Source organism: Aulostomus chinensis, chromosome 23 (assembly GCF_037954235.1).
Source record: "Aulostomus chinensis isolate RoL2024-O1b breed Wild chromosome 23, RoL_Achi_v1.0, whole genome shotgun sequence".
Taxonomy (NCBI): Eukaryota; Metazoa; Chordata; class Actinopteri; order Syngnathiformes; family Aulostomidae; genus Aulostomus; species Aulostomus chinensis.
The window spans coordinates 17493122-17506825 of NC_141342.1; the positions used below are offsets into that span (position 1 = coordinate 17493122).

A 13704-nucleotide genomic window follows, 5' to 3' on the forward strand; every position below is an offset into this window, starting at 1 on the left:
AGCTTATGGAGGCTGTTGTACAATTGGATTAGTGGTCTTTGTCTGTTCATGCACACCGGGGGCCTTTAGAAACACAGCAACCTAGACACGCACACAATCCGAGTCAGTTGGATTAAGCCTCAGCCACACTTTCTCAAGCTGGGTCTGACCTTCGATCCGTTAACCTTTCCAGAGACGTGACTGGAACATGAGCCTCTAGTAGGGGACTCGTGGAGCCTGACACCACAGTGCGTAGGACCGTTAGAAGGTACTCGCTTGCAGGAAAAGTTAACAAGACCCATCATGAGCCAACACACTCACCAGGATAGTGTGAAAACATGCTCGGCAGCCAGAGTTGAGAAATAATGGCAATGGTATTAGTGGCAGCTGAATTGACGCCCCCATTATTAAAATTGCTACTGGGACAGAGATTTATTGACTGCGTGGTGTATGGCTTCCCACACAAGTTCCCTAGTATTGATTGTTTAAACTGCTGTCTTTTATGTTTTTGAAAAGGAATGGTTGGTTATATTGTAGTAAAAACCTGCCGTGAAAATTAAAATCAAGATTCACTGGTGTAGGATGTTACCTACTCTTTACTGTTCATTTGAGTCCTTTTTAAGGCATTTAGGTCTTTTATTAATTCAGTTCATCATTTTCGGAGCGAGGGTTTTTATAAACTGTCAGACGTGGCATCTGCATTATTGCTCTTCGTCTGCTCAACAGTTCACAAAAGAGGTGCGGAAACTTCTCAATTTCTGTGGTATATTGCGACGTGAATGTGCGCAGTTAAGAATCGGTTCTCAAATGTCAACAATCGATTTTCCAAATGTCAAATGTTTTTTTTGTTTTTGTTTTTTTTAAAGTGATGTTGACGGAACAGCAAAGAGGCGCACGCGTGCAGTCGATGCAGCCGAATGATTTGAGGAAAAATGCCCAAAATTGTAATTGCATGATAAGTCACAATATCAGGAGGAGTTACGATTCTGGCGTCTTTGAATTTTTAACTGAAAAACGTTGAGAGAAGATAGCGGTGTGGTTTCCGTGAGGATGTTCGCCGCATTACGGGGTTAATTTTGCCATCTGAAGCGTCCCGTTTGCAGGCTGTGACATCTCCGCAGCACCCCAAACCTGCCACATATTTTCCCTTGTGTATATCGTATATTGCGTTCGACCATATTACAATTTTCAATAAAAATTAGATGAATCGTTCAGCCCAAACATTGACGTTATCACCCGGTTCATATCCAGTAAAGGAACCGCTGGCAAGCCTTCCTTTAACTCAGTGATTACATAATTACCTTTTCGAGGAAGAAAAAGTGACACCACTTTGATTCGGAGAAGAAAAGTATATTTTCAAACTTTATATGCTGTCAGACATTAGTGGAGCTGCGAGCTCTGGCTGTGACAGACACTTAAACAAATTAAACCAAAATAATTGGGTATGCACTTTACAGCGAAACCAAAGTCGAGGTAATGGAGTCGGAGCGGAGCTGGTGGAGTACTTCTAAATCACCTTCTAAATAACAAGGGATTTCAATGGTATCCGACAACCTCTGTTTGAAAAAAGCAGCCATTAGCAATAATAGGGAAAATCTGATACATCAGGAATCGTTTTGTTCCCAAATCTCGAGGCCAGTTTGGATCACACCCCTAATTTACAGCACCATCAACGGTGATATTAAAGGAATCCTCACAAATTCACAGCTGCAACTGTGTCATGTTAAAGAAACCCCGTGATTGATCAGCTGAAACAGCTTTGGTTCCAGCTCCACATCCTCCTTCAAAGCTTTCGCTCGTCCCACTTCTTTGTACCGGTTATCAGAGGGTCATATTGATGCCGTGTAAGAATATTCAAAGATCGATGTCAAGGTTTCCTTCCCCACAATGACCTGCGCCTCTAATACAACCAGACAGTACACTCTGACTGTGGGTATGGGATGGTTTTTGTAATGAAGGGTAGTGACTGACACGTCTATCTTTCTGTTTGTCCCCCTTCTCTCTCTCTCTGTCTTGCTCTCCCTCTCTGTCTGTCTGTCTGTCTCTCTCTCTCTCTGTCTCTCCCTCTGTCTGTCTCTCCCTCTCTCTCTGTCTCTCTCTCCCCACAGTCATTGCATTAGTCAGATCTTGGAGAGTGTCAATCATATCCACCAGCATGATATTGTGCACAGAGACCTCAAGGTGAGTGGTTGCCCGTTTCCGTGACAACCACACACTCACACACACCTCTGCTCGTGGCCATGGCAACACACAGATGGCTCTTGGTTGCTCCAGCTCTCTCTCTCTCTTTCTCTCCCATCTTTTGCATTTTTTTCATCCCCCCTGCATCCCTCTCCCATCCACCCTCCATTATACCCTCTATTCCTGTCTGCTCTCCGATCCGTCAGCTCGTCTGTCCGTGACCAGAAATGCGCGCGTGTGCACACGTGCATGGATGTTGAGCACAGACACTGTGAGTCATGATCACGTGTGAGGGTTTGTCTCTCACCTAAGGCAAGGAAAATACAAGGACTCAAACAACATGTACACGCCTGTACACACAAACACACACTTTGTGCTGTCATGGAGGAGGTCTATTAAGAGGGAGGAGGTGAAGACATAGATGAACCCCATGAGTTGCCAGGACAACCTGTGTGACATCACACCACCCATGGAGCAGCGAGGGAGGGGCTTGAGTTTTCCCTTTGCTGATAGGATCAAATGCAAAGAGGAGAGGAAGAGAGTTTCTCCGTCACCTCCAGTTTGCTCCTTAACCTACTTTAAGGTGACAATTATAATAATCCTGGCAGGAAGGACAATCATAATATCTACTAAATTGTAGGTTGTTTTTTTTTATGTGTGGAGAAAAAAAAATCTTTAGGGACGTCTGAGACGTGTGGGTGGCTTTTGTATGTGTACGTGTGCGCTCGCTCTGAGTCGCAGAATAACGCTATTATCTCCAGCCCTGCCTGTCTGATTTGTTGGCCTTTTATCCTGAGTGGGCTTTTACTGCAGCCCTTTATGTCCTACTGCCCAAACAACGGCCATTTAGAACACTGCCACACACGCCGCCTCTCGCTAAGTACACCTTCCATTTAGCATGCTGTCTGCAGTGCAGCCTAAATAACTCCCGAGTGGTTTCTATGGCTACGAACCCATGCCCATATAAGGTGTTGTGGAGATTCTCAACCACTCATCCTTTCTCTAATTCCTCCATCTCTCTCTCTCTCTCTTTTTTTTCCCTCACACCTTTACCCCACCCCCACACTAGCCTTGTCGAATATAAATATTTCTGAGCTTAAGCGAAGAGCGCCTGTCACTATCTGTCTCTCACTGTCTTGATCTCTCCTGTTACATTCTGTTTCTGTTTGTGTGTCAGCCTGAGAACCTGTTGTTGGCCAGTAAGATGAAGGGAGCTGCAGTGAAGCTGGCAGACTTTGGCCTTGCTATTGAAGTGCAGGGAGACCAACAGGCTTGGTTTGGTAAGAAATCACAAACACAGACATCAAATCTGCTCGTCCGTTACCTGACCAGCTGGATGACATAGAAGAGTCGTTTTTGACTGAAGGGATTTTTTTCTACATGTATAAATCAATCACTTTAGGTCACAGCTTCAATCAGAAAATACTGTCAGCAGCCTAAGAATCAATGTTCGCCGTGAGTTTGTTGTATAAATCAGGCTATGAATGATATATGAGCAAAACCCCCTCAGGACAAACCTCCAGGATATGGACGGTAATAAAGTAGGGAGGTTTGGTGTCAAGTGCTGCTGAAGTGGAGAATTCTGCCTCAGACTGTCCATTTAAATTTTTTTTTTTTTTAATTTAATGTTACTAAATAAACAGACAAAAATAGTGAACCAAAAAATGTTGCATGTGTTGTAGAAGCATGAAGAGAGTATTTGTATTTGTGTTTGATTGCGGCCATCAGTGAGAAGAGGTCTCCTTGAGTTGCACCCTGATGTCTGGCTGCCAACCTCCCAACCCTGTAACCTGAGCGTTAAACTGCGAAGGGTTTTGATTTCATATCAATTTAAAGGGGATCGCGCTAACAAGTGTGTATTTTTGTTTTTCATCCGTCTAAAAGAAAGAATGAGAGTCGCGTACTCGGCCACTCTGAGGAACTATTTCTTGTGCTTGAGGTAACTCACCTGAAGTAAGTGAATGACTCCTGAACAGGCTCCAGCTTCTGTCTACGGGCATTTGCCTACACACTTCAGTATTTATGGGAGCATCGCTTAAACGGCTGGGCGACACATTCCAGTTCATGTTTAGGTCATTGTTTCTTGGAAAACAGCCGAGCTGCAAGCATTTGCCTGAGTTTCCAGCGGGGACGAGATGATTAATGGGCACTTGCTTGTGACTCTCTCGTAATCTGCGCTTGAATTGGAGTCCGGCGGGTCACTACGCTGTGAACCACTCGCGTAAAACAGCCTTCATGAGTAATGCCATAAAAGATACGGGTGAATCGTGCCCTCTGATCTGTCTGTCCCGCAGGGTTTGCAGGCACTCCGGGCTATCTCTCCCCAGAAGTCCTCAGGAAGGACCCCTATGGCAAGCCTGTGGACATATGGGCTTGTGGTGAGTCTTTGACCTCCTCACACGTCCAGTTAGCGTCGTGGATGCACGATTCTGGATTTATTTATTTATTTGGCCACATCCGATATGCTGATATTTTACAACTGACTGTGTAAAAAAACAAATTTAGGATGATAAAATTGTGTTCATACTGACAAAAAACACACAAACAGGTTGAATTTGAAAGAGTAATATTTATTTCCAAATAGGGCTGCAACTAACGACTACTTTCATCGTCGACTAGTCACCAACTATTAAAACGATTAGTCAGCTAATCTGATAATTATTAATATTTTCTTAAATTTAGCATGAAGTTGATTTAATTCTGTGGCAAATGATGATAAACACAAGAAAGATGGGTACAATGAAAAATACATCTTTTATTGAACATACTGCGGATTCATACAAAAATTAAATAAAAATGTCCTATTTAAACCAATTAGGCACAGTGTTGGGACTGCATGCATTTGATTTAAAATACGTTTGTCAGGCACAGTCTGGCATAACGCTACAGCTCTCTTTTATAGCTTAAATACGCTTCTAAAATGTACAATGTGTGTCCTAAAAACCGTATTGGCTTGAATGTTATTTGAATCTCACCGAGGCGAGTCAGACTCCGTTTCGTTCAACTGCCCGACGTGCTTTCTCTTCAAATGTTCCTGCATCACCGAGGTACCGCCATGACACGCACGGTCTGCTTTGCAAACTTTCCAAGTAGTCTTTTTATTCGCCTTATCCAGGCTAAAATGCTCCCAAACTTTCGAAGTTTTGGTGCGCGTACCTGATGTTGACGCCGCCATTTCTGTGTGTTACCGCTCAGAGACAGAGACGCTATTGTGCATGCGCGACTCTCGGAAGAGATTATAATCAAGACAGATGCCTCACTCCGTTGGAAAAACGCGTCCGGCGACAACAGTCGACGATGGAATTCATTGTTGACTATTGCTATTATTAATTTTTGTCGACAACGTCGACTAATCTTTGCAGCCCTATTTCCAAAACATTTTGTAAACCCTGTTGCTTATTGTTACCTCGTTATAAACAGGGATGAGAAAAATGAAGTAACTGAGCTCGATTTATTGATGTGGGCCATCGGACCAATATATTAAAAAAAGAAAAAAGACCAATATCTTCCGATTACGTGCCAGTATTATCCTGCATCCCGAGTCAGCCTGATACTTTGCAGTAGCAGTAAACAAACATTCTTTGTTGACCTTGTTAGTCCAGACCGTGACTGTGAGTAACAGAAAACAATAAGACATCTGGACTGGCTTGTTAAAGTGGTTTGTAATTAATTGTGCCACATTAAAAACTTTTTTTTTTCCAAATTTTTTTCTTTCTCTTTTCGCTCCCTATTTTGTTTCCCGTCAGGTGTCATTCTCTATATATTGTTAGTTGGATATCCTCCGTTCTGGGATGAAGATCAACATAAACTCTATCAGCAGATCAAAGCTGGGGCCTACGATGTAAGTGTGTGTGTGTGTGTGTTTTTTTATGTGTGTGTGTGTGTGTGTGTGTGTGTGTGTGTGTGTGTGTTAGCGCAAAGGGTGCAGTGCAGGGCTTTGCTAAGCACTTTTTGAATGTTTAATAGTGTCCAATTGAGAACCGGTCCAAAGCTATTGATCCTATCAGAGCCTCCCTGACGCATTGCAGAGAGTGTGTGTGTGTGTGTGTGTGTGTGTGTGTGTGTGTGTGTGTGTGTGTGGGTGGCAGACACAGAGTCAGAGAGGGGGTATCCTCCTTTCTCAGTCTGTGATAATCAAGCCATTGAAGATGAAAGTCTTTTTGCTGCCTGCTTCTTGTGAATTTGCTGTTGATAAAAATGTTTTGGTCAGCCTAATTACGACATGTTGCCGAAGTGTGTCGATTAGCCAGAAACACACGCGTGTAAACTCGCTTAGCTCTTGCGGGAAACGTGTGTTCTTTCTGTCTGTCCCCCCCTCACCATCGCACCCACATGTTTCTGCCCTGTCCTCAGTTCCCCTCTCCAGAATGGGACACAGTGACTCCAGAGGCGAAGAACCTGATTAACCAGATGTTGACCATCAACCCAGCCAAGAGAATCACTGCTGAACAAGCCCTCAAACACCCATGGGTCTGCGTAAGTATTCCCTCGGGTTACCCAAGTTGGCACTGCCACAGAAGGCGAACGCTATTACAGCGTCACTGTACACTGAATTCTACATTAAGGCTTTTTAACAAATGTAACTCTTTACAAGCAGACGCCCTGTTTTTTGTCTTCCCACAGCACCGTTCTACAGTGGCGTCCATGATGCACAGACAGGAAACTGTTGAATGTCTCCGCAAGTTCAATGCTCGCCGAAAACTCAAGGTAGTCATCTTAAAGTTTGATTTTCCACATTTCTGTTTTTTCAACCCTCTGTATTTAATGAAACTGCTGTGCGGTTTTCCCTCAGTCTCTCCTCATTAGCAGTACAGTTAGAATACAAGTTGTGGGCTTTTAATGAATGTTTCTGAAATGGGGGAAAAGAAATTATACGTTTTCAAATTCACTGTATTCATGTGTTCTCATTGATTAAAAAACGCATACATAGAATGAACTTGTTTTTGTACGGATAATATCAGATGTAAAATACCTGCAAGAAAAGTCGGCTAAGCTGATCTCGGGGGATCCGCATCAAATCCGAACCAGGCGTATTCCAAGGATCAGTGCTAGCTTAAATGAAGCTAATGAAAACTGGATCATTCTTCAATGAGTTTTCTTCACCTCAGCCTGCCGGTGTTGCAGCGCTCCTCAGTCACTCCCATTCAGTCGTACATGCAGACTAATGGACGCAGTAGCGGCTTCTTCTCTTATTGTCTCACCATTTAAATGAGTCTGAATGCGAGACATCATTATGGGACTTGTAGACGCGAAGTCGCTTGTGCAACATGCAAAACCTTTCAACAATTATATAATTTCCGACAAACATTCAGCCTGGCTGGGTTTAATTTAGGCTATTACAGACAACGGCAAGCCTCGTTAAAAAGGCAGAATAATGAAAAGGTCCCATTAGTGATGAATACAGAGCAAAGAAAAACCAGTTCCCTGTTAAATCAAAACAAACCTCCCAGTACTGAGTATACCTCCCTCACTTCTTTCTCCTCCCTCCTCTCCTCCTTCAGGGAGCCATCCTCACCACCATGCTGGTGTCCAGAAACTTCTCAGGTGGGTGTGCCCTTCGCCTTCCACCTCCCACGCTGCACATGCAGAGGGAGAGGAGGAAGGAGAGTGGATGGAGAGTCCTTTGCACCTCTTTTAACCCCCTCACCACATACACACACAAACACAAACACACATACGCTCACCCACTCATCTTGAAAATAACAATAGGTTGCTCTGTGTGCACAGGAGTTTGCTTGCTTACAACATTTGAACGGATTGGAAACATGAAGTTCCTTTTTGAGTCATGTAGAAACGATTGACGAATTATCCAGATGAATTTGAGCAGGCTTACATGTGATTTTTCTGTCTTTTACTGTACCGTAACATATGTGCGCACCAGTTATGTCCTTGTCCGTGCTAATGTATTTCTCCCCGTGTGGCTGTGTGTGTGTGTTTGTGTGTGTGTGTGTGTGTTTGTGTCCCTCTCTTCTGCTGCCTGTGGAGCATTTGCATGTTTGAGAAAGGATAGTCTAGACTTCAGTGAGATATTTACATTGGGGCAAGTATTGGATCATAAAACCAGGTGACACAGATGGTGTAATTCTCATCCAAGCCCTCTGAGAGTGACTTGTACTCGTCGAAGACTTGTTCCCAAGTTGGTCAGTCGATGGCTAATCACTTCAAACCTAGGCGTAGGAAACCGCAGGGGTGTCCATCTTTGCTTTCAGCCCATTGTTATCAGACCGCGTGATATATCTGGGCTGTAGCCAGCACACCCTGTAGCTTTCTAGGCCCACGACTGAAGAGCGCGGCATAGACCTGTATGATTTGCCTAGCCCCTCCCAACTGTAGCATTTCTGTCCAATAGTGGGCCGGCAGCATACCAACTCTGCTGCTGCCGCCTCCTCCACTGCCTCACTGGCTCAGGAAGGTACGTCCCAGAGACACGCCCATCCACTTCCTCTTCACACACAGCTACTCTGATTCATAGTACAGGCTTCTGCATACAGCCTCTGCCGGCATCTTCATCGTCATTCATACCCACATGCAGGATATATGCATGCAGGTAGATTTTGTTCACTCACGTTCCTATGATTAACTATTGGATTTGCCATCATGCAACATTAGCTGATCGTATTCACACAGTCATCAGCATCACTTAATAGTAATCAATTAAGTTCAACTCCAAAGTGCTTTTACATTTACACCTCACCAACACTCAGCCTCGACCTTGTAACCCCCCCACCCACCCAACCACCTTCACCCCCACATTTCATCTCCAAAATTAGTTATGTCGTCACTCGAGCAAGCTCCATCCTGACCTCCAGCTGACCCTAAACGCCCCTATGCTCTCCCACGGCCTGGGTTGTGAGGATGGGCACAGGGCGGTCTGGCGCAGGGGATGAGGAGGGGCATGTATCCTGGGGGCGGGAACTGACACTGCAGGGGGCCGGCAAGAGCTGGGTTGGCGTGCTGCCATCGTCAGACCTGGGTCTGGTGGGAGGAGAGGGGAAAGGTGGATGTTGAGGAGATGGGGAGGAGAGATTAAGACTGAGACGGAAGATGGGAGCGCTGTTGAAACAATCTCTGTTGTTCAGCCTTCCTGATGAACCACTTGAGGTCAAAGACTTCCTCGTCTCATCTACCCCTCCCGAAGTCTGTTTTAGTACTTGCCAAAATGGATTTTGAAAGTACTAAAATTAGGCTCTGCTCTCGTCCTGCTGGGTGGGAAGGGGTGGTGAAGGTCGGCGATTCCGAAGGTGGCTCCATGGATTGAGTACATAACAGACAGACAGTGTAGAGCACAGCGGGGTTCTCCGTCGGCCTTTTCAGATGAGAGAATCTACTTTGCTCCACAGTGTAGGTGAATCTCTGAATCATGTGAGTGTGGACAGAATGACGGCCACATTGGAGACACCTATGTGGAGGCGGAGTGTGTGATTGGTTGATTGATTCAGGGTGTTTGTGAAGGTTTGTCAGCTAGAGCCCTGAGATTGCAGGCGTCCTCACTGAAACTGGACCAAGTTTGTAAGTTTTTGTGAATATCACGTGTGACATCATCACTCCAAGCAGGACCCTCCTCTGTTGTCCGGCTCTTTTTATTTGTAGGTGAGGTGGGTTTTTGGTCCCGTGATGATGTCACTCATCAATGCAAAAAAAAAAAAAAAATCTTGTCACTTCATACTGTAACTGCTTCCTTACTCCTTCTTTGAGAGTGTGGCTGACGCCAGGCTTGGCAGTTTGCTCATGATCTTCATCGATGATGTCACAGTGAACTGTGACAGACGTGTGTGAAGCATTTCTGTATGTTTCATGCGAGGTGTTTGCCTTGCTGCCTTTTTGCATGTGGGTTTCCTGTTGTGGTTTTATCTGATAAAATGTTTCAGGAGGCCCAACGTCAGATGCTTTCTTATCCATCCTTCCCTCTTCATCACCAAGCTGGTTTACTGCAGGAACGACGGTTTTCCCACCGGCAGGGAACACGTTCCGTGCCTGTTTACGAACCCGTTTTAGAACTGTTGCCGGTGTAGATCTGGGATATCGAATGGGGAACCGGCTTATTCACAAGTGGGATGTCAGAATGATGTCGCGGATCGAAGTACAGATCCAGATTCCACTCTGTAGTCGGTGCTCGTTCCGGGCACGTCACCGATTGGTACAAATCAAATAAATTGCATTGGAGTAGTTTAAGTCTGATGCATTTGTGAATTTCTTTCTTTTCTTTTCTTTTTTTTTCTTCAAAAACAATGGCAGTAATGACGAAAATATTTGAGAGAATTGAGAGGCTCTGATATTTGGATTAAATGTGGATTGTCTTATATTCAAGCGTTCTCACAAACAGTGTATTTGTTCCACACCCAGCGCGTCAGGTCAGTGAAAAATACTTTCATGCAAACCGTGATATCCCACCCTCCTCGCCATCTTAGAGCGCGGTGATAAAAGTGACCCGAGCCTCCCCAGGCCCACCGAGGGGCGTGGTGTCACCCAAGTCAGTAAAATGAATGATTCTTGTTTTTGATCAGGTTTACGTTCCTGTCTCATCTTATTGCTTACCAAACTGGTTTACTGCCACCACAGCCCTAGTCGGGACGTAGCTACAGAGACGGCTCTGCATAAATGTGGCTTCCATTGAGCGACGCCCTCCATCGATGATTGAGCTCAAGATGATCTGAGCCTTCATTCCGCCAACCGAGGTTCTGAGCTCGATCGTCGATGGAGCTCAGAACCTCGGTTTGGTTGGCGGAATGAAGGCTCAGATCATCTTGAGCAGCACCGGTTTCCACCAGTCTGGTGGGTTAAGAGCTTCACTGTGGATCTCCCCTGTCAGATGGACTTGGTGATGCTTAGAAGAGCAGGAGGGAAGGTTGCGTTCAGAGAGCATGTGACCACGGTGGTCCCGTGCTGTAAGATTCGGCACCCTGATGGTTTGTTAAAATATGTAGGAGACTGAGCAGAGGTCTGCGCTCTGAACAGTGGTCTCGCTTTTCCTCAGTTGTGGAATGAAAACTTTTCTTTCTTTATTTATTCATTTCTTTGGATGCTGCATGGCCGGGCCAAGATAGAATCAACACCAAAATTACGGAGCATGAGATGTCACTTGTTACTGTTTGCTGCCTTAAAAAATGCTGTGCACCATATCTCTGCTCTCATGAATTGAAATACTAAGACTTCTGTTTCAACCTTCCTCTCTCTCCCCTCTTTCCCTCTCCTATTTCTTTTTGGAAGGTAAGAAACACAAGCTAAGATTTCCAGAACCTGTATGTGTCAGTATGGGGGGAAAAAGAACAGACTGTTTAAGCTTGAGTAGAAAAGTGACCAGGGCCCTTAAAGGAAATCGATGCTTTACATTAAGCGAGCTCATCACCATCAGTCCTGGCGGCAGATGAAGTCTGACATCACTCTCGTTTTACTTCTGCTACGATCTTCCAGACATGAAATGGATGTAGGAAGTTTACTTTGCTCTCAGGTTTTCGCTCGTATTCCCAGATGACAATGAATGGATTATCACAGGAAAGAGTGTAGCAAACTAATACAGCCAAGGAAAGTAAAATACTGAATGGATCTTATCCCAAGACTTACCTTGTCTTACTTGCTCAGGTTTTGAGTTTTTATTATTATCATTGTTTGTCAAATTTCTACAAAAGCTGAAAGAATGGTGTGGACAAGAAGAGTGAAACTCAATTGTCTGCCTGTTTCTCTCCCTTTCTATCCTCTTCTTTTTTTCTTTTTTTATTTACAGCATGCAAAAGTTTACTCAACAAGAAATCAGATTCCGCTAAGGTAAGGTTGTCTTGTCACCTCTCTGACCTCTTTTCTACTCTCATATTCGAGTCCCGTCTCCTCCTCTTTCTTCCCCTTACTGTGTCTCTCCTCGTCCACTCTTCTCCTTGTGTCACGCTGAGAAATAACCCTTTTTCCCCTCACAGTTATGATGTGTTTTAGGGTTCTGATTCTGTTTTTGTTTTTTTCCCCATTCCTTTATGTAATGGACTATGCTTTACCTCAGAGTGCTGCAGGGATGACATATTAATGTTGCCAGGAAGTTGGCGTTGTCATAGGATTTTTGCTGAAAGCAAACTCTGTGGCCAATGAAATTTTACAATGCTGTTGTTTGACTAGAGGATTTTCACAAACGAACACTGCTTTTATGGTTTTTGAAGCATAAATCCAATCGTTAGTAATTAAAAAAACAAAAAAGGGGAAAAAAAAAGAGGTGGAACAGCTCATGAGATCCTGAGTTCCATTCATATGGCTGACTGGGTGTCTGTTCCGTATGGTTTGTTTTTATTCGATAGTCACTGGAATCTATTGGACAAGTCGAAGAGGTTGGATCCAACGTGCCACCCTTGCACGTGTGTAGCAGAAACACACAATCTGTAACTTTTTTTTCCCCCTGTGGAACCAAAAGCTTGTGGCTCACATGCATATGGAACTCAGGTTGTATATTGGTGGGTTTGTTCCCCTTGTTTTTAAACTGTTCGGTCTGGCGTCCCTAATTAAGCGCTAACGTTAAGCTATAAATGAACTTCAGCATCGCTCCAACCAAGCTTCACACTTCTTACATTTTTAAGACTCCTAAATGATTCCAAAATTTGGCAGCTACTTGCTGAAGTACTTCGCACCGGAGAATCAGACAGCTTGTATGAACCGCAGATTTAATTTCAGACATTGAACTTAAAAAAAACAATGACACCGAGGCAAAGGAACCAGGAGTTCAACAATGTTGACTTATTTTAGGGTTTTCGGGCTCAATCCTGTGCCACTCTATCGTTCTCAGTCCTTTGTGGCCTGTTGAGAACCTCCAAATCTCTGTGTCTTATAAAAAAACAAACAACTAGCTGCGCTTACTGTATACAATAATCTGTCCCTTTCACTTTTTTGTCTTTCACCTTTTAGTCTGTCTCAGTCTGAGGTCGGCTGTTCTCTTTTCCGAGCAGTCTCCATCATTCTCTGCTGCTATTAAGCGTCTCTCCCTGCTCCCCTCCTGCCTCCCTCTCTTTGTCTTCTGCCCCAGGGGTCTCTCTGTGCAGTTAAGTGGTGGAGGCATAGAGAGTTAGTGAGGCAGTAAAAAGGATGATCTAGAGGCCATTCTGTGGCACTCACCCTCTCATTTGCCCTGTTAGCTCTCAACAGCCTGGGAGCCTCGACTAACATCAGCCCCATTTCCTAAAAGGCGTATAATTTTAATGCATCTGTGTTTGTGTGTGTGTGTGTGTGTGCGTTCTCGTCCCAGCCTTCCACCAACAACAGTAAGAACAGTATAGTGAGTGCCATCAATGCCCTGAAAGACACCAACATGGCAACCAACGCCCAGATGGTACAGTAGGCCGCCGTAGTGTTGGTTTATGCCTTATTTTTAACGTCCCCAAGTAGTTGCATTAGTGGCCCGTCGTGCCTCATCTCCATCGTCTGAGTCATTGCTTGTCATCCTTCATCCGCCATCCTGGAGGTGTTGCACTGTAACGTTCCCTGTCCCAGAAGTACCCCCACCCCCACCCAAGGTGCACATGTGCTCTTGAAGGTTGTTTTTTTTTTGTAAATTATGAAGAAAAAAAAAAAGCT

General features: G+C 44.6%; 1 protein-coding gene across 16 annotated transcripts in view; it reads left to right on the forward strand.

Annotated features, from left to right (window-relative positions):
- The window catches only part of LOC147239843 (calcium/calmodulin-dependent protein kinase type II subunit gamma-like), a 39480-nt gene that overhangs the window by 15761 nt on the left and 10015 nt on the right, over nt 1-13704 (forward strand). For 6 of the 16 annotated variants that reach the window (XM_086194809.1, XM_086194815.1, XM_086194820.1 and 3 more), the window contains exons 6-15: nt 2088-2160; nt 3338-3440; nt 4455-4538; nt 5907-6001; nt 6514-6636; nt 6784-6867; nt 7662-7704; nt 8510-8572; nt 11882-11922; nt 13376-13459. In XM_086194809.1, the coding sequence (XP_086050935.1) occupies nt 2088-2160; nt 3338-3440; nt 4455-4538; nt 5907-6001; nt 6514-6636; nt 6784-6867; nt 7662-7704; nt 8510-8572; nt 11882-11922; nt 13376-13459 (793 nt within the window). The remainder of the gene's footprint in view (nt 1-2087; nt 2161-3337; nt 3441-4454; nt 4539-5906; nt 6002-6513; nt 6637-6783; nt 6868-7661; nt 7705-8509; nt 8573-11881; nt 11923-13375; nt 13460-13704) is intronic. The other 10 variants (XM_086194812.1, XM_086194813.1, XM_086194823.1 and 7 more) reach the window with 3 other exon arrangements.